Below are 20,880 nucleotides of genomic sequence, written 5' to 3'. Positions count from 1 at the left end.
TTGAATCATTGTAAGACAGGCTAGCTGATAAAAGAAAACTGGATTATACTATTAGCTCACTTGGTAAAGTGTCTCCTTGCTCTCCAAGCTCTGGAAGGTATCTGCATTGTATTTTATGACAGCTGTGCCTGACTTCTTCTACAGTGACGACAGCCTGTGTGGATACAGTCACATGACACTGACCTCCCATCACTGTCTCATGCAAAGCCACCCAGAGTCCTGCAGCCAAACCTTTTCATTCAGAAATAGATCCTGTTGAAAACAGAAGAGTGGAGGTTTACTCCCATCTGATAAGCAAACAAGATCCCAGCAAAGCTATTAATATTTGAGGGCTGGCTTTGCAGGGCTATCTGTCACATACAACACATACACACCTATTCAGTGAACTGTTCTCATACGTACTGTATACACTTTGATGCATGCTTTTCTCTACATACTGTATACAGTTACTTATAGCTTTCAAGTGTTGAACTCTGTCTTCCTGATACTGAATGTTGGACAGTCTTCATTGCTTGAAGTGTAATAGTGAACTCTTCTTCTGTCTTACTCCACTATGATAACTCTCTAGCAATATATTACAGGTACTTCTTACTAATATGAACCAATAAAAAGAAATCATTTTAAAAGACAAGACAGAGACTGAGTGTTGAATTCTTACTTTTTTATTTTTAAAATGGAATGTCAAATGTAATTATTGCTCATTAGGTGGTTTGTGGTTTTTCCACACAATTAGACACAATACATAAAAAAGACAAGAATTACATGCTCACAAGCCGTGGATAGACATGGATTTATAGGTTACTTTGAGCATTAGAATAAAGGAGGTGTCATGATACTGTAAACATATACTGATAAGACAAAAACAAGGTGTAACTAATCTAGGCTAACATGATCATTAGTTTTGCTGTTAATTCTTATCCAGCTAACTGGATTTGTGGAACACAGAGGATTGATCTGTTTATCTCAGATGAAGTTATTTTGAGTAACTAAATAAAGGCAACATGAGGACAGTCCAAACCACAATTAGTGGCTGAGTGTTCATTATGTTGTGTGTATTCTAAGTGCAGTGAACCCTGCCAAAATCTCTCATAACGCACATTGAACTTGAGAGATGAAATGGATTTCATAGACTGTATGTCAAATTTCAGTGAGAGTGGCTATTCAAAACACTTTCTGGGTTCATTAAACTTGTAGTTTATTATATAGTCAATTTGGATTGCCAATTTCTGTAAAAAATAAAAAAATAAAATAAAAATAAGGTTAGAGGTTTTTATTTTATCATTTATTTTTATATATTAAAGTATGTGATGCATCAGGAAGGGAATCTTCCCCCTAGAAAATCAGATGCCGAGCTCTGCAGCTCAAATATAATGTTAATACATACAATATATGTACAGACAGATTGTTTTGGGCCAATTAACATGCACTGCTAATACATTACAGTGATTATATCGGCCATTTATAGCTCATCACAGACATATATCAGTGTATATGTTGGCTGATAAGAATCCTTTAAATTAGATTATTAAAGAAAGAGCTGTGCAGCATTCAGTGGAAAAATCAACTTGCACTTGTTTCTCACCTTCAACATATCTTTGACATTTCCATAAAGCAATTTCTTCATACTTAGAATTATTTGTTTTATGTAAAAAAAAAAAAAAAAAAAAATCAAATATGGCAATCTACCATTTGGTTAATTCATTATATACAACAGTCATGGAAATTCTGCCTTTGCCACGGTCTATGACAAAAGACAGAAACACCTGAACTCAACTTTCCGGTCCATCACATCAACACGGCACGTCCATCACACACTGATGGAAGAAAGCCTGATGCTTGAACATGGTCAGTCAGACAGTTTAGGATCACTGGTACATACACAGACCTTTAGTTAATTTGTCAGAAACACTGTTTAGGCCTTTCTGAACGTTTACATTAAATAAATAAGAGGAAGGTTCAGTTTGATCACTGACGCCTGCTTCAGTTCAGCTACTTTAAGTACCCTTTTTGAACTTCTTGATATCATTTTACTTTGCAAAAACTGGATTTAGGAATGTTAATATAAAACTAGGAATCCCTCCCTCACATTGCAAACACTGTTATCTTCAGTATTTGTAGTACTAGTATTTAACTGTGTGTGAGTGAGTGAGTGAGTGAGTGAGTGAGTGAGTGAGTGAGTGAGTGAGTGAGTGAGTGAGTGAGTGAGTGAGTGTGTGTGTGTGTGTGTGTGTGTGTGTGTGTGTGTCAGACAGCTGTGTGCAGTGGAGTTCCTGTGTTGTGTGTGGGGGAGGCCGAGTGTTCAGAGGAGGACAGGGAGTGGGAGGAGGCCTCTCTCTGCAGCTCCTCCACCCTCCTTTGGAGCTCTGCTCTGAGAATGAGTAGCTCCTTCAGGGTCTGGTGCACCGGCACCTGAAACACACATCACAGTCTCAGCGTCAGTAACAGAAGTTTTCCTCTACCTACCCTTGGAGGAAGATTCCACTGATATACCAGCACCCAGGTTTGAACTTGACCTACATATCAAAGATGAGTGATTTGTTTAATCAGTGGAACTGTGCTGGCCTTCTTTCACTGTATTAGGGTCACTGTTTGCAGTTAATCTGAGATTAAGGAAGGATTATGTGTCTTTTTTGGCAGAATGGAGGTTATCACCACATTGACACGTGTGATTCCAGTGAATCATTTCCAGTGAGAAACATGCTGTCCTCACATAGAGACGATTTCCACAGAGAAGGACAGAGGACTGATGGTGACCTTCATCACACTGTGAAACCTGAAGCTCAGTATGTTGAATAATGACCAGAAAAGTGTTTCTGCAGAACATTATGATGTCACTGTGAAGTTGATTTTTGACCTTTAGAATATATAATGTTACCACCTTTTCATTTTATCCTATTAGACATTTGGGTTAAATTTTGTCATAATTAGTGCATGAATTCTTGACTTATGGTCAAAAATGTGTCTTGTGTGGTCACAGTGACCTTTGACCACCAAAATCTAACTAGTTCATGCTTGAGTCTAAGTACATAGAGAGAGGAAGACATGAAAACATAATGCCTTTGGTCATGGCTGTCTCCAGTATAGAGACATAAAAAATGGAATATATGTTTGTTGTGACTAAAGCTGCAATTTTACAAAAAAAAGGCACATCATAAGCATAAAGTTAAGAGTTGGAATAATTAAAAAATTCATCAATTTAAAGAAAATTAATTGGCAACTATTTTGATTTCGGATACATTTTAGAATCAAAATGTGTTTTCCTTTAAAAAGGTTCATTTCTTTGGAATGTGAAAATTTGATGGTCCCCTTAATCCTCCATAACAGGAAGCTAAACATTTTTATGTCTGAGACAGAAAGGTCTTTGTCACTATGGAAATTGTGATGGACATTTTTGACCTTTTTCTGAGCGACAGATCGCAAAAATAACTGGCAGATCAATCAACAATTAAAATAACAGTTGGTCATTCAGTTTGAGAGTCATTTTACAATAACTGCACAAGTAAAAAACGCATATCAGTCTGTATATATAATCTAGGCACAATATGAGATCATTTCACAAGACAGTCCAATATAATGAGAGTATCATTTGAATTATACAAGAGGAATGAATACTTTACACCAGCCTCCATCACCAGCCACAAGGGCAGGGTACCTGTGGTCTCATGCGTGGGTTCCAGCGGGCATAGTAGCTGCTCCAAAGCTCCAGATGTCTGGATGACACCAGCGGATAGAGAACATGGTGCTCATAGTCCACATAGAAGGGGTTGGTGAAGTCCTCAGGTTGACTGGTAGGAGACATTTAACTGTGAATGAGAATCAGTCCAATCATTCACTCCACTCACTCACATCAACGTGTCAAGTATCTTACCTATTGATATAGGACCACAGGGACACCGTCTTGGTTTGCACCTCCTACACAGACCAGAAGTCAAGGTTAATCTGACGTGGTTCTTACAGACCCATTAACCTTGTTAACGGTGCAACAGTACTAACCTTGGCTGCTCTTTCCTGTTCACTGTTATAGAGGAATGTACCAAAGAGACAACTGTAGAGGTGGTCTAGCACTGTGATCAGGAACAGCTCGTTGAATTCAAAGGCTGCAGGGAACTGCAGTCAGAAGAACAGAATGATGAGAATAATGAGTGGCAGCTTCAAAATGTCTACAGCTGAGCCCATGTACAAATGAATTGGCTCATCCTGACTGGCTGAGCGTAGGCGTGTATTTTTAACATGCTGCTTCATGAAAATGAGTTGTCACACCTATACTCAGGCCTGGTTATGACATGTCTCGTGTTAGCAGTTCTTCAGGTTTAGAAGCGAAGGTCAAGTTGATCAAATATGAGAATGGAGACTGACCTGTCGAGTCATCTGCCAAACACAGTCGATGAACTGGACAAAGAGAGGTGAGCGCTCTGAGTTAGCATGGTTCTCATCACCGTGACCGACACGCTGCAACACATACAACAACAGGCATGCAGTCATTCACTATCCGGGTTTTTCGATGTGTTTATCATGCATTTCTTGAATCTACTGACAGTATCTCCAGATATGAAATCAAGGATCTGTCTAACAGGTGCTTCCTTAAGAACAAGAGCAGTGACCCTCCTGAATGCACCCAACAGGCTGTCAAGCTTTCATTTATAATTGCAATTATTAAATGTAGCCTCTGTAATTCTTGATCGAGAAAGAAGCAGGAAAAAGGTGCAGGGGATATGAAAAAAGAAAAAAAAATCACAAAGATGCTGATTTGCATTGGACTAATCTTATCACACGACCTCTGTGTTTGGCAAAATATGGTAATTTGTGGAGGAATTCTCAATTTACAAATTATTGACATGGCAGGTTAGCACAGAATTACGATCACAGACAACCTCCACAAAACAGTAGAGGTCCCCAGGTAATATTAGTTCTGTGTGAACTGGGCTTATGCCATTAATATTTGCAGGTCATGTTAAATCTTGTGGCTTTGGAGGAAATACCAAAATTGTGTAACACAAAACCCAGAGGGCAGAATTTTGCCAATTTAAATGTGCATGCTCTGTGTATTAACCTCGATCTGAAGTGAGTGATTGTCTATCACAGATTTGCTCATAACTCAAGCTGCCTTTGAGTCCTGACTAAACTCGCTGGAGACGTCCTGTGATGTCCTCCTGAACATTTCCATCAGGTGCCATTCAAATTTGATGAAAGGGGGACTAATGGCAGAATTCTGAGTGTGCAATTACTGAAATGCTGCAGGCTTGAGTATGAAACAAGCGTTTGACTGGTCTCATTCCTTCTTTAAACAAAATTAAACAAGCCGCAGTGACTGTGCTCACCTATGTGATGTCTGACAGCCACTTGTTGCTGCTTGCAGCTTTAATTGTGGCCCACTAAGCTACTTCCTTCTGTTGAGCAAAAAGGGCTGGAACTGATCCAGTGAGGTATCCATCACTGTTTTTGTTCATATTACTAATATTCTAGTTACACTGTACACTATGAAATATGTTTGTTAGCAGGAAGAATATCAGAATAACTCTTGGTTCCTTACAGCAGCAAACTTGTGTCCAAAACTAATCCACTCCTTCTCCACCAGAACCTGCAAACAAAAACACACACACAGTTCATCATTCTGTTGATTATTCTCTTCTAATATACAGCTGATACTCTTTAGCATGTGACCTGGAATCCTCTGAGAGTGCGGTAGTGACTGTCCAGCATCAGCATGGCCAGAGAGGTGAGCTGAGCAGTTCTGTCCCAGCCATCACTGCAGTGAACCACCACTGATGTCTTCCCTGACTCCAGCTTATCAGCAATCTTTGCTGCTCCTGCTAATAACAGCTACACACAGCGGATACACAATGTTATTAATGATACACCTTCTGCAGTTAATGGCTTAAGAGTCATCGTAAGTTATAAAACAACTCTGGGAGTTTCCCATGGTGAAAGAAACAATTATTCTTTACTGTGTGTTACTGTGTGTGTGATTTACCCGCAAGTACTCGAGCCAGTGTGTCTGGTCAACAGCCGAGTGCCAGTGGGCTTCATCTATGGTGGGATAAACTACATCCTTCATCTTTCTCAGAGACTCCCTCATTACATGGATGTTAGGGATTTCCAAGAAGTTCAGCTCTACGTTTGGGTAGAAACTCTCACTTTCATACCCTCCATCCTTTGCCTGCAAGCGTTGGAGCAGAGGTGGAGGAATCAAAAGTGGAGCAATTATAAAGAGTAAGAGATCAGTGAAAATGTTCTATAAAGGTGAGGAGAGAGGGAGAGAAAACAGGAAAAATATGTGCATCTTTCTGTTTAAGCATGCCTGTGTTGTACCTTGTTGGTGTCTGCTACACTGCTCTGCCGGGCATCAAAGATAGTGAGCTTGTGGGATTGGGCGTTAGCATCCATGATGATTTGGAGCAAGCGTTCATCCTCTTTACAGCGACGGTCTGAAGGTCCAACTAATGGCTGGCTGCAGCGTACAATGGTGGCCTGAGACTCTGGGTGAATCCAAGACAAGACCTGCAGGAAGAGGAGGACCAGTTCAGGACCAGGAAAACTGCCAGAAGACACATCAGTGAGCCACACTGTTGCACTGGGTGACATGTTCTTTTATTACCACAAACACACATTCTGTAGCTCATTAGAAACCTTTTTTAACAGAGGACTGACAGAGATGCTTCAAATATGGATGTTGCTGCAAAGACGCTACGAATTCTAAAATGTGGATAGGTCAGACACACCATCAACCTGGCAACATCCGTGTGTTAAGGAATATGAGGTGTGTGTGATCACTGCATGTTCACAACATGACTTTGTTACGGTCAGTGCATGCGCACCTCATGGCTCCTTGTCAATTGGAATTTGAAAGAGAGCAAATGAGAGGAAAGTTCTCTGTCTAGAAGACTACAAAAATGTCTTCTGTGGAAAACATTTTGAGGCTGCTGCCTGTGGTTGACCTCTCCTGATCTTAGTTTTTACTAAGGCATGTCTCCTTATTGTAGCTACAATAATAACAATCACTTTAACTTACAACCATCAGTGACTTTGTGCATTATTTGATGTTTTGAGCGCTCCTAAACAATTTCCACACTTTGTGTGTAAATCACTAATAAGAAAACAAAAACAGTTCAGATTTATACTGTACGATCAATTAGAATTGATGTCTATTGATGGCCTCTCTTTAAGTGACTACTTGGTGACAGATGTTTTATACTTGTGCCACAAAACTTTCAACCTCCATAACACCAGTGGTATGTGCAAAAGTGCAAAAATGAATGTGCAGCTGTGGTTCATGTGTCTCTCTACAGTGCGAGGCTCAGACTGAGTTCAGACCGGTATGCGGCGCTTGGCTCTGAACACAGCCACCCGTTTGATGTCTTCATCTGTGATGTTGGTGGGGATGACCAGGAAGGAGGGATAAGTGTCACACAGCTCATAGGTGCTGTTCATCTTACTGATGGTCCAGCTCTCATTCGGGAGGCCCTGACAAAATACATGCAACCACATGGAAGAAACAATTAGGAGATTTAAAAAATATATATTGCTATTTGCTGTATATGCAATATTATAATTTGTTCAATTTCATTGCACCAATTAACAATTGCATAGAAAGCGATACTATCATCATGCATGTACCTTGGCAATTTTTGTACTTGTTTTACTCAAATACTGGAAATTATCAAATACACAAATACTCCTGGTCGCTTCCATTTTACAGTTTTTCAATCGCTGTTAAGCTACCATCAAAGTCAACATGCCTACACAGACAGACAGCTTACATTAAAAGTCTTCCAGCTTACTTGGGGCCATGAGCCTTAAATGTGAAAGATTTGCACAAAGTGTTGAGTTCAATATTCCTTTATTAGTCCCACGAGGGGAAATTCCAAATCATCCATCAAATTCATTATCAGTTAATTGAAAAAAATAAAGTGGGATTGATTAAAGTGACATGATTACTATTACTGATGGAATTGATAGGGTGTTTAGAAAGCTATGTAGAAAAATCTGCAATACATTCTCCTCAACTCAAAAACATGATCATTGCAAAATGCATCAACAGCAGGTTGTAATGTCAAATTAGTTTGGCATTAATAAACTACTTAATTCAGTCCATGGCTTTATAATTGTCGTATGAGGAGTCATGCTTTGTCACTTACCTGACGCCTGTACTCTGCTGATGGGTCGTATACCTTCCATCCATCCACAGGAAATTGCTCCTTGTACAGGAAGGCAAACAGGGGCTGCCAGAGGATGTCACAAGATGAATGTTAGTTTTCAGTCACGATCAAACAAGTGAAATGACAACAAGTATTTTATGTAAGATTTTCCTAAATACATCATATTTACACTGCTGATATAATTTTAGGAAGGATCTTAAAAAGTGGAAAAGGTCCTGGTGAGAACGTGCACAGCCTCTCCTTTTGATCTGCTGATTTCTTTCAGTATCAACTAATTCATTGTATAGAGTTCATGCTCTTACAGCCACTCTGGTCACACCAGTAAAATGCATGGAGGCCTTGGCCAACACAAAGTACACAAACACATGAACACCACATTTCTGAACACATTGGAATGAGACTGACCAGGTTGTGGGAGAGGGGGAAGGCATGTTTGGCCAGCAGTTCCACCACACCCGGATGGCTTTCCTCTGTCTTATAAGCAAACCTGGGGCTCCTCATGTCCTGATGCAGGGAAAACATTAGAAGAGACGTCAATCATCAGACTCTCCAGAAACCGCAGACTCACTACAGTTATTGCTGAAATTATTAGTTGGAACTATTAGTTGATTCTCTGCTTCCACTTTCTCCAATATGAGGCTTTAGTGATTTCCTCAGTTTTTAAAGTGAATTTATTGTACATATACTGGCAGCAGAGGCTGCCATGCAAGGTGCCAACCTGCTCATCAGGAGCAATACAATTCTTTTTGTGGCGGGCCCTACCTCTTGAGCCAAGGCTGCCCCAACATGCCTAGTATTCATCAGAAATCCTGTATCTGTTGCATGTGTGTGTTCATGTGTGTGTTACCTTGCACACCAGCTCCAGTCCTTTGGTGTTCTCTCCCTGGTTTGGAACACTGATGGTCTCCAGTCTGCTGATGACTCCCAGGTTCACATCAAGAATGAACGGAGACTCCTGGATGTACAAACACTAATATTAGCATACAGCTGCAAAGACACACTGAGAGAAACAATAGTGCTGTTATTCAATTTAATTTGATCAATTCAATGTTATTTATAACATTGAATTGACAAAAGAGATCTCATGACACTATTCACACAGAGCAGGGCGCTGACCAAACCCTTTAATTTACAGACTTAATAATTCTCCACAAGCAAGCATTTGTTGACGATATTAAAGCACTGCTGAGCAAATAACACATGAGATCCACAGTACCTTTTCCACACTGGTGAAGTACAGCTTGTAGTCTGTGACGGTCAAGGTTCCATTAACCAGACCACTAAATGGACAAATGTACATCACATCCTTGACTGCATATCAGTACACACACATACATGCATGCATGCACACACGCAACAGACACACACACACAAACAAACAAAAAGGAAAAAGTATTGATAAATTGACAAATAAGTAATATGTGCATCCACTGTGATGTTTGAAATAAAAGAGCAAGTTTAAGAAATTACTGACATTGTCTCCAACATAATAGACTGAATATGGACATGGGATGACAGATTATGTTAACTGACCTGTTGTCTGGATGGTCTCTCCAGGTAGCAGAGGAACCTGGTTCTGTAACATCCTGCCCGGCCCTCCACATCTCAGAGCTGGAAGGTTCTGTACAGAACACAGACTCGTCAGTGGGACCACAACATCTAGCTCGACCTGCACCACTGACACCCAACAGAGTATCACTCAGATTCCACTGAGATCTAGACAGCAATCATCACCACAAAATAAATAAATGGCTGTCAAAATGCACTTTTCCATTCAGTCTATGGTGGTTTCGGTTGAGGGCTTTTCTCTCGAGAATTGTATTTACATGACACCTGCTGCAAACTAACTAAATAAACAGCTTAACAGGGGAACCTGAGGAAGGTTCAGCTTTATGTAAATGACCTCTGATGAACTGAAACAGCAACCTGGAGATAATTATTCTACTCACTGAAATTTCCCCTGGGATACAGGAGCACTCTACTTAATTCTGCTTGCTTTCCAAAACAGAAACACAGCCTCACAGTTCTTGTATTCTACTGCAGGTCTGTAGTATATACGTACGGTAGACTGAAAGTATGACAGATACACTGATGAAAGAAACATACACAACAGAAGTTACTAAATGATAAATTAGGAATGACAGGAAACACAAACCTATTCTACTGAGGTACTGCAATTACTGTACTGCCTTCTTCAGGATAGCAAACACATGACACACATGATATTCATACCAGCTGTAACAGATGGGATAAATCAAGACAAGCAACTTCGGGGCCCCTCTCACACCAGTCAGATGTGATTTCACTTCCCAGTCATTTCTATGTGATAAACTGGGTGAAATGCATGGTTTCCGGTCTGAACTTGCCTCTTGCCTTCAGTATGAACTGCATACTGACTCTAATGACTATAAACAATTTTTGATAACGGGTTTTTAATGCTTAATGTTTCTGGATATATTTCTATTCTTTATATACATGTAGCTATGCTTTTCTACATATTTATTCTTTGCCTTACATATGATCTTTTTTATTTTTAGCATTCAGAAATTGTTTTCTTTTTATTTCTGGTTTGTACTGGTTGAATTCTGATTACGTGAACTTCTTAAGTTTGCTTGCTCTTCCACTTAAGTTGATTGCCCTGATTCATAACATCTTCCCAGCTGGTATAGATACCAGTCAGGTACTCATGTACTTTCTTTGATTTTTGTTAGTTGAAATAAATGCAACAGTTATAAGGGTGTGGCGTTCCAAATGTAGATAAATACAAATATAAACGTTGATAAAAACAAAAGGCATAAATACAATACTGATGAAAGAAATATAGTGAGGTGAAAAATTGGGCTGAGTGTGTTAAGCTCTATGTAAAGTCATTAAATAAATGAACTTGCTTTACAGAAGGAAAATGCTAAATAGAAAATTAACAAAACAGAATAACACAAGAAATCTTAAACACCTAGTACATAAAAAATTAAATGAGGGTCACTCATACAATTTACACCACTACACCACTGATTTAGTACTTCATTTCCATAATATTGAGGGACATGTGAGAGACAGATTAAAAAAAAAAGTCCAAAATTGAGACTGACATATCTTGACTTTTAGTCCCTGGTATGGGTCAACCTCTAAAAACATTGGATCCTGCATTTCCCATGATGCAAATCCTTTCATTAGACAACCTCTGTCTGGTGAACATTTTCAAGCTCCACATTTGTATATGACGTGTGTTATTTGCTGTAGCTCCTCAGGACAACAGCACCGAAGGAAGCTGAGACAGAAAGAGAGGAAGAGTGGAATGAGGCATGCAGAGGAGGAGGAAGTAAACAGGAGATAGGACAGACAGAGAGAGACTTGCCAAAGCATTGGAAGGATGCTCAGAATCACTTTCTCCATGGTAACAAAGCCCTTCATCTTGTGAATCTTGCTGCAGGGGAGAGCCAGCATGGAGAAAGATTGAGAGAGAGAGAAAAAGAGAGACAGAGAAAAAAAAAGAGAGCGAGAGAGAGAGAGAGAGAGAGAGAGAGAGAGAGAGAGAGACATTATACAGTAAATACACTTTACTCAAGACACAGGATAATGTTATCATGGTCGCTCTGCTGTCCTGAGCTTGGTGTGTCCTTGTGTGGAGTGATGAATTGCCTACATGCCAAATATTTCAACACATTCACATAACAGTGTAGTCCACATGAGCTGGCTGGCTGGAGTCTGTGAGAGTGGGACCAATTTTACAATGGAAACCCTTTGGATAAAATGACTGCAGGTGATTGACTGACTGGTCAATGCATTTCTAACGCTCTTCACAGGCGCAGTAGAGCCCTTTCAATATTGCTGATGATGGTCCATACTCCCAATCGCTAAAAAGAAACTGCAGTACAGAAATGCCAAATGTATTTTACAACTTGCTTCGACACGTTGGCCTCATTACAAAGTTTGTCCAACAGAGAGTACTATGACTGAATAAATGGGACTTCAAGCGACAACAAAGAAGCTGGATTCAATGTGCTACGTCCAATAATCAAACTTTTTAATAAAGACAGTATCTGCACAGATACCAACGCAGAGTTTTGGTCAGTGTATCCATAGTATAGAGTGGATAAAGTTAACGTTTTAACTTTGTTTGTATTTTCAGTCACTTTTATGAGTACTGAAGAGTCCCTTGTTAAAAAAATAGAAGCTAGATAATAAAATGGACAAAAGCTGTGGGGCAAGGTATGGTATGATGGTATGGTTGTCATGATAACATTATCTATGTTGGTGCTGGTTGGTGCTGCTTTTTACCATATTACCATATCATCTCTGCAAAGTGTATTAGCATGCTAATGTCCTTTGCAAATTACTACTGAACTACAGCTGAGGCTGATGGGAATGTGGTTATTTTTGTAAGTATTTAGTGATCTAGTATTGTACAAATTAAAATTCTGACCTGATGATGGCCCTAGATGAAACCGAAAAAAAAAGTCTGACCGAAGTGATCGTCCCTCAAGAGCTTGTTGGGATGACAGTAAGGCAGTCATCATCTTACATGGAAGATTTACCACTGCACCCACTGCAAAGGAGTCACACAATGATGATTTCTTTTGTTAAAGGAGTTCCACTGCACTGGAATTTCAGATTTATACTGAACCTGTGAGCTTTGTCATGATTTTGACATTGTGGTGTTGTTATTTTTACATGAATAGTGCTGACTTTGTACTCATGCTCATATGACCATGCCAATACAGCCTCAGTAAAAGAGTGACAAACAGTGACAATGACAAAAGGCTTGAAGAAAGATACAAGGAAAGACAAAAAGTAGACTGAAGCACGGTGAGCTGGAAAAGGCGGAAATGAAGACTAACTGGAGGAAGTGCTAGCACAGTTCATTTCCGTTCTCAGGCATCTACAGTGACTTTCATAAGCCTCAGCCACACGATCACTTCCTGTTTACATGAAACAGCCTGTGCACATTCTAATGTTTAAAAAGACAAAGACACTGACAGACTGCTGCAAGGGTGAGAATTCGCTTTAACCTATTCATCACATGCTCTGTGGTGTAATAAGAATTTAATATTATTATCTTAGCATCAGTGAGGTGAAGGTGGTATGTCATTTACTGGATTAGCCAAAAAAACTGACATCCTTGTCCATCAGGACACAAGTAATGGTTAGATGGCAGCTTCAGCTTTGAGTCAAGCAACACTTTGGTTAAACTCAGCTCTGGGCACACAGACTTGTGTGTTTGTCTGTGTCTTAAATGTACAGTACTTGAGCAGAAGATGAGCTGATAAGACTACAACTCTTACCATGGGGTTCAGCCTCTTGGACACCTGAAGGTTAAACACACCAAGTACACAGGACATGCACACACACACACATAGGAAACAGATGTAGTCATGTGAAATAGAAACAACTATATTCACTGTTTGATGTCAAACTGAGAGTTACTTTTTCTTATTCTAGGAAAATCACCACTGAAAATGTCAATGTCAAATAGCACAATGTCAGCATTTTGTACTTGGTGACAAATGGATGCAAACACACAAAATGCACTGCAACTTCAAAATCAAAGCTGATACAAATATTCAAGCAAAACTGAAACCTGCAACAATTTAAGAAGAGAGCTGCAGAACAGCAAAGCCAATGCACTGTGTATGTGGTATATGTGAATGCACAGGCAACAGGTAAGTGCTTCATATAACACATCACTTCATTCTACAACGGTGCTCCATAACTCTTCAGGGCAGCACAAAGCTGAAGAAAAATGAAAAAATGAAGTACTTGAATTCCACCCGAATACAATAAAGGTAAATGAAAATTCACTTGTTGTACTAATAGCACTGATACATTACAATATACATGATGCTCTGGATAATGCACAGATGTTGAGGTCAACAGGTGTCACTGGAGCTACTTCACGCTACAGAAAAAATCCCAGAAAAAACTTCTGACAATGAGGTCTGTGGAATGTGTGGAGGGGGTACTGTTTCCGAAAAGAGAAACTTCTAAGGAGTTGTCTTAAAGGTAGAGCTGGGCGGTATACCGGTTCACGAATGAATGAGCAGAGCGCTAACAGAGGACTCTGCTGAGCAGCCCGAGGTGTTATTTTACCGTTTTATTTGCATTTCGTCCTTTTATGAGAGATAAGAACATTAGCAAGCAGAAAAAAAGGCTGAAAAAGTGTTTTCAACAGAGGAGTTTCTCCATATGCTTGGACAAGATAACGGTACTCGGCCCAAATGAGCGCCTGGATATACCTGTGTTAAATCATCTGTCTTCCAGATGAAAGAAAAAAAATACCGTCATATTAGGGCTGGGCCGATAGAACGATAGCGATATGTCTCGTGATAGACACGTCATCAATATCAATATAAAATGCGTTCGATAAAGCATTTGATAATTTTTTTTTTTCTTCGTCGGAAGAAATGTGAAGTTGCGAAGCGAGGTTGGTTGCATGAACAAAGGCACTCGCTCTCAGGTAACTGAGCAACGTAGGGAGTAATCGCTAATCAGAGAGAGAGACACGCTAACACGCCAATCATGTAACATTATCAAGTTCAGTTGCACCATCTCGTTGTCACGTATTTGATGCTCTGCGAGGAGTGAGATGAGAAATAGAAAGTGAGCACTGCAGCGAGCGAAGAAATCGTCGATAGAACAGGGAAAGTCAGCTCGCCAGTATGGCAGTTTTTTGGATTTTATAAGTCGGACCGTAGTCAGACCAATGTGGTCTGTAACTTATGCAAGACTGTCGTCCCCACCAAGACCGGTAATACCACAAACTTATTTAACCACCTTAGCCACGGTCATTCTTTGGAGCGCAGCCGTATTCGGCAACGTCCGCCAACCGCAGCACCACCGCACAAGCAGCTGACCACCATGCAGAGGTATCTGCTTCAGTGCCTGATGACAAATCATCTAAAAGGCACGAAGACGTAACGGAGGCAGCGGCATATCATATAGCTAAAGACATGCTTCACTGAGCACTGTGGAGAAGCCAGGTTATAAACATCTCTTACAGGTGCTTTTTTTTTTTTCTTAAACACACTTGCGATAAAAATATAATTGAATAGTTCATGTATGTTTAGAGTAAGAAGAGTGACTAAAGTTGTTCATATGTCTAGGCTGGTTTTGGTCAGTGTTACTGTGCTGTCTATCATGTTTGTTTGTTTGTATGTTACAGATGTCAAGTCTACCTCAGTTTCTGCTATGTTTACAAAACACTGGACATATTTGAAAACATTTTATTCACCAAAGGGTGAATCAGCTTGTGAACCTGCAGAAAAAAAGTTCTCAGGTTTCTCTGTTTACATTTTTACACTTTTTTTACATTTATTATTTGAGTGTTTTCCATGGTTGTGTTGACATTTCCTTTCTGCCTTAATAGCTGAGGGGATTATAATCAGAGGAAGGTTAAATTTAAAATAAAAATGCTTAAATTGAATGTATTTTTCTCCTGGTCCTTATTTTAAATAGGTCATAAAAAATATCAATAATTATCGATATCGACCAATATAAAACACTTATATCACAATAGAGTTTTCAGCCATATCGCCCAGCCCTACGTCATATACTGTGAAACCGTTCTAATTTTGAAAAATATCGTGAGATACATTTATGGTCATACCGCCCAGCACTACTTAAAGGTACTATTTCAACTGTGTGAATACCACTGACTATATTCCATTCATCTCCATTTAATCAGGTGGAGGTGGAAATCTCAGAGACCAATATCACCAAACCTGGACAAATCAAACAAAAATCTTAATGGAGCAATACTACTCATTGAGAATATGTGCTTTCTTGTGATTTGGGGGACCCTTTAATCATGATACAGGGATTTCTTATCTATATGTTCAATGAATTAAATTTATTATCTATTGATGTTAACTTACTGGTAAAATCATTTTAGGCATGTTTCCAGCAAAACCTGTTGGTATAGCACCCTTGAAACCTGTACCTAAGCCAAACCTACATGTAGCTAAACCCTTGATCTGTTTTTGCGTTTCCTCCAGATACAGTAGTCTTAACTGGGTTGTTACAGGAGCTAATAAATGCCCTGTAACAAATGCTACAGCTGCAGCATTTACTAACTAACACAATGTAACCTATGCCATAGATGTACTGCCTGATTGACTTCAGGTTGGCACACAGTTTTTGTCCATTCTACTCTTTTTCCAGTGTCGCTCTAAGAGGAAAACCATAATCCTAGCAAACAATACTGAACTGAACGTTCTATACTGAGCATTCAAGATGAATACACATAACGTTCAACCTCTCCCTACTACATAAGTATGCAGGTATATTTTGAGGACAGTCATGGCTGTAGAAAGCAGCTGCAAACAGAAGCAGAAAAGAAACACGAAAGCAGCTTAAGAGTATCTTATCTAAACAATGACAACAGCTGTAATACATTACAAACACACACTTAACACACAAAGCTCCAGCCACACACTGAAGTGTATAGACGGCGTACATCAGCACACAATGTTGCCACTTCTGCCAGTCTTACCATGAAATCTGGTCTTCTCCCAGCCTATTAGTTACAAAACACAAACTGATGAGAAATAATGTCAGTACTCGGTGTGTGTGTGTGTGTGTGTGTGTGTGTGTGTGTGTGTGTGTGTGTGTGTGTGTGTGTGTGTCTGTTAGCCACCTTGTTGTCCCTGTTCACAATGTCAGAAGGAACTGATCCTGAGATCTGACTGGAGATGGTGGCTGCGATAAGCTGTTTACACCACTCTACATGAGAACCTGCGGGACTGAGCAGAAAGAGACATGGAAAAGTTGGTATATATTCACAACTAAAACAAGATATTTTCTCCAAAGTCCCTCAAGTAAACAAAACAAAACAGAAGTGAGGGCAGCACTCTGTACTGTTGTCATCCCAATGGAATTAGTGCTGTAGAAATATACGTTATACTCAACTCAACTCAACTTTATTTATATAGCTGTATTTTTGTTTGAGCCTTGTCAAAGGAGAATTTCTGTCACCGTCTGGGACAGACAATAAAGTTTTTTAAAAAAATAAATAAAAAATAGCACTTTAAAAACAAGAGCAGAGTCTCATGCAGGGTTGAAAGTAGAGTTGGGCGGTATCCAAATTTTGATACTGTCAAACTTTCCCCATATTTTCCCGTGGTATACGCTACTACTGTGACTAATTAAAAATCACTTTGCAGGGCAGCCTGACATGCGCGCAGTTCAGACAGTCAATGCTCAAGCTAAGAAGCACCAGTCCTAACTTGTAGCATACCAGAATAAAATAGCGCACGTCAAAGGTACTGCATCTGCTGATTTCACCACTTAACGCAAAACTCAAAAGCCCGGTATCATGTGAAAGCAGAGAGTCTGATGATCATGAGGATGTCTGCCTCCTGCACCAGCTGGAGGCGTGCGAGGGAGGACTGGCTGAGTCCAAAATAAAGTGCATTACAGTAATCCAGCCGAGATGTGATAAAGGCATGGATTACTGTTTCAAAGTGCTGTTGTGCAAGGAAAAGCTTCACCTTTGCCAGCTGCCTAATCTGGAAAAAGCTGGACTTCACTACAGCAGTAATTTGCCGATCCAATTTAAAGTCACTGTCCATCTTAAAACCCAAGTTTGAGACTGTTGGCTTTACATAGCCTGCCAAAGGGCCCACGTCAACAGGAGGGGGTTCACAAGGGCCACTTGGGCCATACTAACAGCTACCATGTAGTTCAGATAATTCCAGCCCACTCACTTGTTTACACTGCCTTCATTAGCAACCAATGTTTACTTGTTTGTACAGGTTATGAGATTTGACCTTTACTTGTTTTAATTATACCAGTTTTTGTTCTCAGCAACATTTCAGCCAACCACATCGAGCATTTCAACAGATAGCATGAGTAGTTTTGGGTGATATTTGGTATTTTTTTCCACTGTGAAAACCTGTCTTTGCAGGGGAATGCTTACTTTACATGTCATTTTCACTCGTTAAACTGGTCCTTCAGAGGGGAAAATGAAAGCAAACTCATCAATTAATTAGGAGACAAATGAAATACATCAAATGTCAAACGTCTTTTATGTGACAGTTGCAAGTTCTCAATACACCATCTTTAGTTTCTGCTTTGAAGATATATTCATGACTTTTTCTTCACCTGACTGACTGGACTTAGTGGTTGGTTATGTTCCAAAAATCCCATGTTGACTACAGTATACTCCAGAAGGAAAACATTACCCACTGTATGAGATGGTGGCTGAGATTACTTCAGTGTAGCATATGCAGACAGGAAATGTGTGTGTCTCTTCTTCTTATGCTTCCTTCACGATCAAGCACATTTTGTACACACGTCCATATTCAACTGGGCCTATATTCAGACTAGGAAGTGTGGGTGGGCCATGTGGTGGGTTTTTAATAACTTGCCATGAGTTTTCAACTGATATTACCCTTTCATATTGCATATTTCTGAATACTACTTAATTTCGTTTTATAACGAAACTAACACAGGGGGACTTAACTAACGGCGGGGCCCCCTGTGAGTTCATCTAGGTCCTGGTCTCAGATGTAGTTAAACTATGACTGATATGCATTCTTTAATAACAGTACAATTTCAGTAAAAATGAATGGAACTAAAGTTGACAAATGGTGGACATCGTTACTGCGTCTGTAAATATTCCAGTTGCTGATGGCGTCACGTACACAGGACGTCACTGAGGTCTGCACGAGCTGAAGCTACTCTCATGTACACTGACCCGGGCCTGTTTAACTGAGCTAACGCTGTGTTAGCTGTCTGTTATCCCCCCGTGGGTCCCTATTAGTTCGTCTAACATGTTTTAATATCGTTTGGTGATTTCGGTAAACTTCGTGTCTTCACCGTTAGCTTCCGTACTGGAGCTAACGTGACTGTACGTGCATTGACTGTGCACGGTCACTCCGAACGCCAGTCAAAAAGTTGCAGTGTTGCAGCCTCTGCTCGTTGGTAAATAGCGTTAGATACTCAGAACACGTTTTGAAAGTAGATTTTTATGTGAAACAAGCTCTGCTTTATGTACTGCACTGATGCCGATTAAGGAAACATGGTTTGTAATAATTTATGGGTAATTATATATTATAGAGGAAGCAAGAGACTAGGTTCACGTCGATTGACATAATCTTGTAATTTCGAACCCACTCACCTGTCCACGGTTTCACCGGCGGCTGGTCCGCAGATCGGGGAGCCCCACGGCTTCTTGTTCGGGCCTGTTCCATCCACACCTCCGACAGCTCCGGCCTGTCTCTCCATCAGCCTGCGAGCTGTTTACTCTCTGGGTCAGTGTGGGCGGGGGCGGCCGCTGCCCTCTGATATGAGGATGCGGATGAAATTAAACCTTTGTTTAGTCGCAATGGACGAACCTCAGCCCGCGCTTTGTTTGTTGTACTCGAAGCTGTTAGTAAAATGTGTTCAGCTGCTGCCTGCAGACTGCTTTCCTTTCATTTGGTTGCTTGTGCTTCCTCCTGGCTTGACGGTCGTTCTTGCAACTCTTCCTCGCTCCGTAGTTCCGCCTTCTTACATCACAACAGAGATGTAAGGATGCAGCGCGCGAACGAGTCTGTCATGATGACTGCGAGCAGGGGAGACATGACATTACCAGCCACTCCATCACAACGTGCCACCAGACTGCCTCTGTCTGTGCAGTGACACCTGAAAAATTCAGCTGTGATTTGTTTAGAGCGATCTGTCCTTAAGGCTCACTTGGTAAAGAGACACCATCAACATGGTGCTGTTTCTTTTAGGAAATGTAATGAAGAGAAGGGATCTACGGAAGCCGATATCAGCCGGTAAAAGTACAAAATAAAATAAAATAAAATAAAATAAAATAAAATAAAATAAAATCAAGCCTGGATTATATTTAAAAAAAAAAGCAAAAAAAAAAAAAAAAAAAAAAAGCTCATAACTCAAAATTAGGAGATATAAGGTCCAAAACTACGAGATAAAATCCGAATTGTGAGATACAAAGTCCAAAGTAGGAGACAGAAAGTCATACTTTTGAGATTAAAAAAAAAATCGAAATTATGAGCGCAAAAGTCATATTACAAGATAAACAGAAAATGAGAAATTCCGAGTTAAATGCCGTACTTTTTGAGATAAAAAGAAATGATGTAATAAAAATTATGCATATGGCCCAGTGGCGTGCTCTCGCAAACAAAATGTAATCCTCATTAAGGTAACAATCACAGGTGCACACTCAGTTACATTGATATAACCTAGAGGTTAACCTAGAGGTTACAGAGGAATAAACTGCTCAACACTCATTGTTGGAATCCAACACGATTTTATACATATGCATCACATGTCCCTATCAACACATATGATTGGCCATCACCTTCTCAGTTTATCTTTTTAAAAATAAAAGTTCCTACAATTGAGAGCATACCTATTCCATACATGTTAACACCCCCACTTGCACTCACATCGAAGGCATAACATAACTCAAAAACATCAGTACTGCGTATACCTTATCTGAGTTATTTCCCAAACATAAATCTGTGAAACTTTTTCAACTTAAACTTAGTTGCAGGCTTCATCATCACATCTGCAAGCATCTCATCAGTTGGGCAATACTCCAAAATGATCTTCCCATCATTAGATAGATAGATAGATAGATAGATAGATAGATAGATAGATAGATAGATAGATAGATAGATAGATAGATAGATAGATAGATAGATAGATAGATAGATAGATAGATAGATAGTACTGGGAATACTATTGCACCCAAATGAAATTGTATTGCACTTGGGAA

At 39.9% G+C, this 20,880-nt stretch overlaps 1 protein-coding gene across 5 annotated transcripts; it reads right to left on the bottom strand.

Annotated features, from left to right (window-relative positions):
• Nucleotides 1-282: 282 nt before the first annotated feature.
• LOC139351052 (phosphatidylinositol-3-phosphate phosphatase MTMR1-like) lies at nt 283-19,880 on the bottom strand. Of its 5 annotated transcripts, XM_070992702.1 has the most exons (20): nt 19,273-19,868; nt 16,789-16,894; nt 16,645-16,668; nt 13,439-13,462; nt 11,512-11,580; nt 9,690-9,777; nt 9,373-9,467; nt 9,004-9,111; nt 8,562-8,660; nt 8,136-8,219; nt 7,312-7,461; nt 6,310-6,498; nt 5,972-6,157; nt 5,662-5,820; nt 5,531-5,578; nt 4,357-4,449; nt 3,994-4,107; nt 3,869-3,912; nt 3,653-3,785; nt 283-2,409 (listed from the first exon to the last, which is right to left on the bottom strand). In XM_070992702.1, the coding sequence occupies exons 1-20, from the start codon at nt 19,377-19,379 to the stop codon at nt 2,245-2,247; spliced, it is 2,085 nt and encodes a 694-aa protein (XP_070848803.1). In that variant the 5' UTR covers nt 19,380-19,868; the 3' UTR covers nt 283-2,244. The 5 variants fall into 5 exon arrangements, with proteins under 5 accessions (XP_070848803.1, XP_070848806.1, XP_070848804.1 ...); XM_070992705.1 differs by lacking the exon at nt 11,512-11,580 and having other exon boundaries at nt 19,273-19,817; XM_070992703.1 differs by lacking the exon at nt 13,439-13,462 and having other exon boundaries at nt 19,273-19,817.
• Nucleotides 19,881-20,880: the final 1,000 nt, after the last annotated feature.

This window comes from Chaetodon trifascialis, chromosome 23, assembly GCF_039877785.1.
Source record: "Chaetodon trifascialis isolate fChaTrf1 chromosome 23, fChaTrf1.hap1, whole genome shotgun sequence".
NCBI classification, from domain to species: domain Eukaryota; kingdom Metazoa; phylum Chordata; class Actinopteri; order Chaetodontiformes; family Chaetodontidae; genus Chaetodon; species Chaetodon trifascialis.
Note: the sequence above shows the minus strand (reverse complement) of the source record. Positions and strands in the feature narration are given on the sequence as shown.

Excerpts from the sequence above, each read along its gene's own strand:
- LOC139351052 (XM_070992702.1), bottom strand. The coding sequence starts at position 19,379 with ATGGAGAGACAGGCCGGAGCTGTCGGAGGTGTGGATGGAACAGGCCCG. Across the intron at positions 8,661-9,003 it reads GACTGGAGCTGGTGTGCAAG|GACATGAGGAGCCCCAGGTT; the intron begins GTAACACACACA and ends TCCCTGCATCAG. Across the intron at positions 2,410-3,652 it reads ACCCACGCATGAGACCACAG|GTGCCGGTGCACCAGACCCT; the intron begins GTACCCTGCCCT and ends TGTGTGTTTCAG.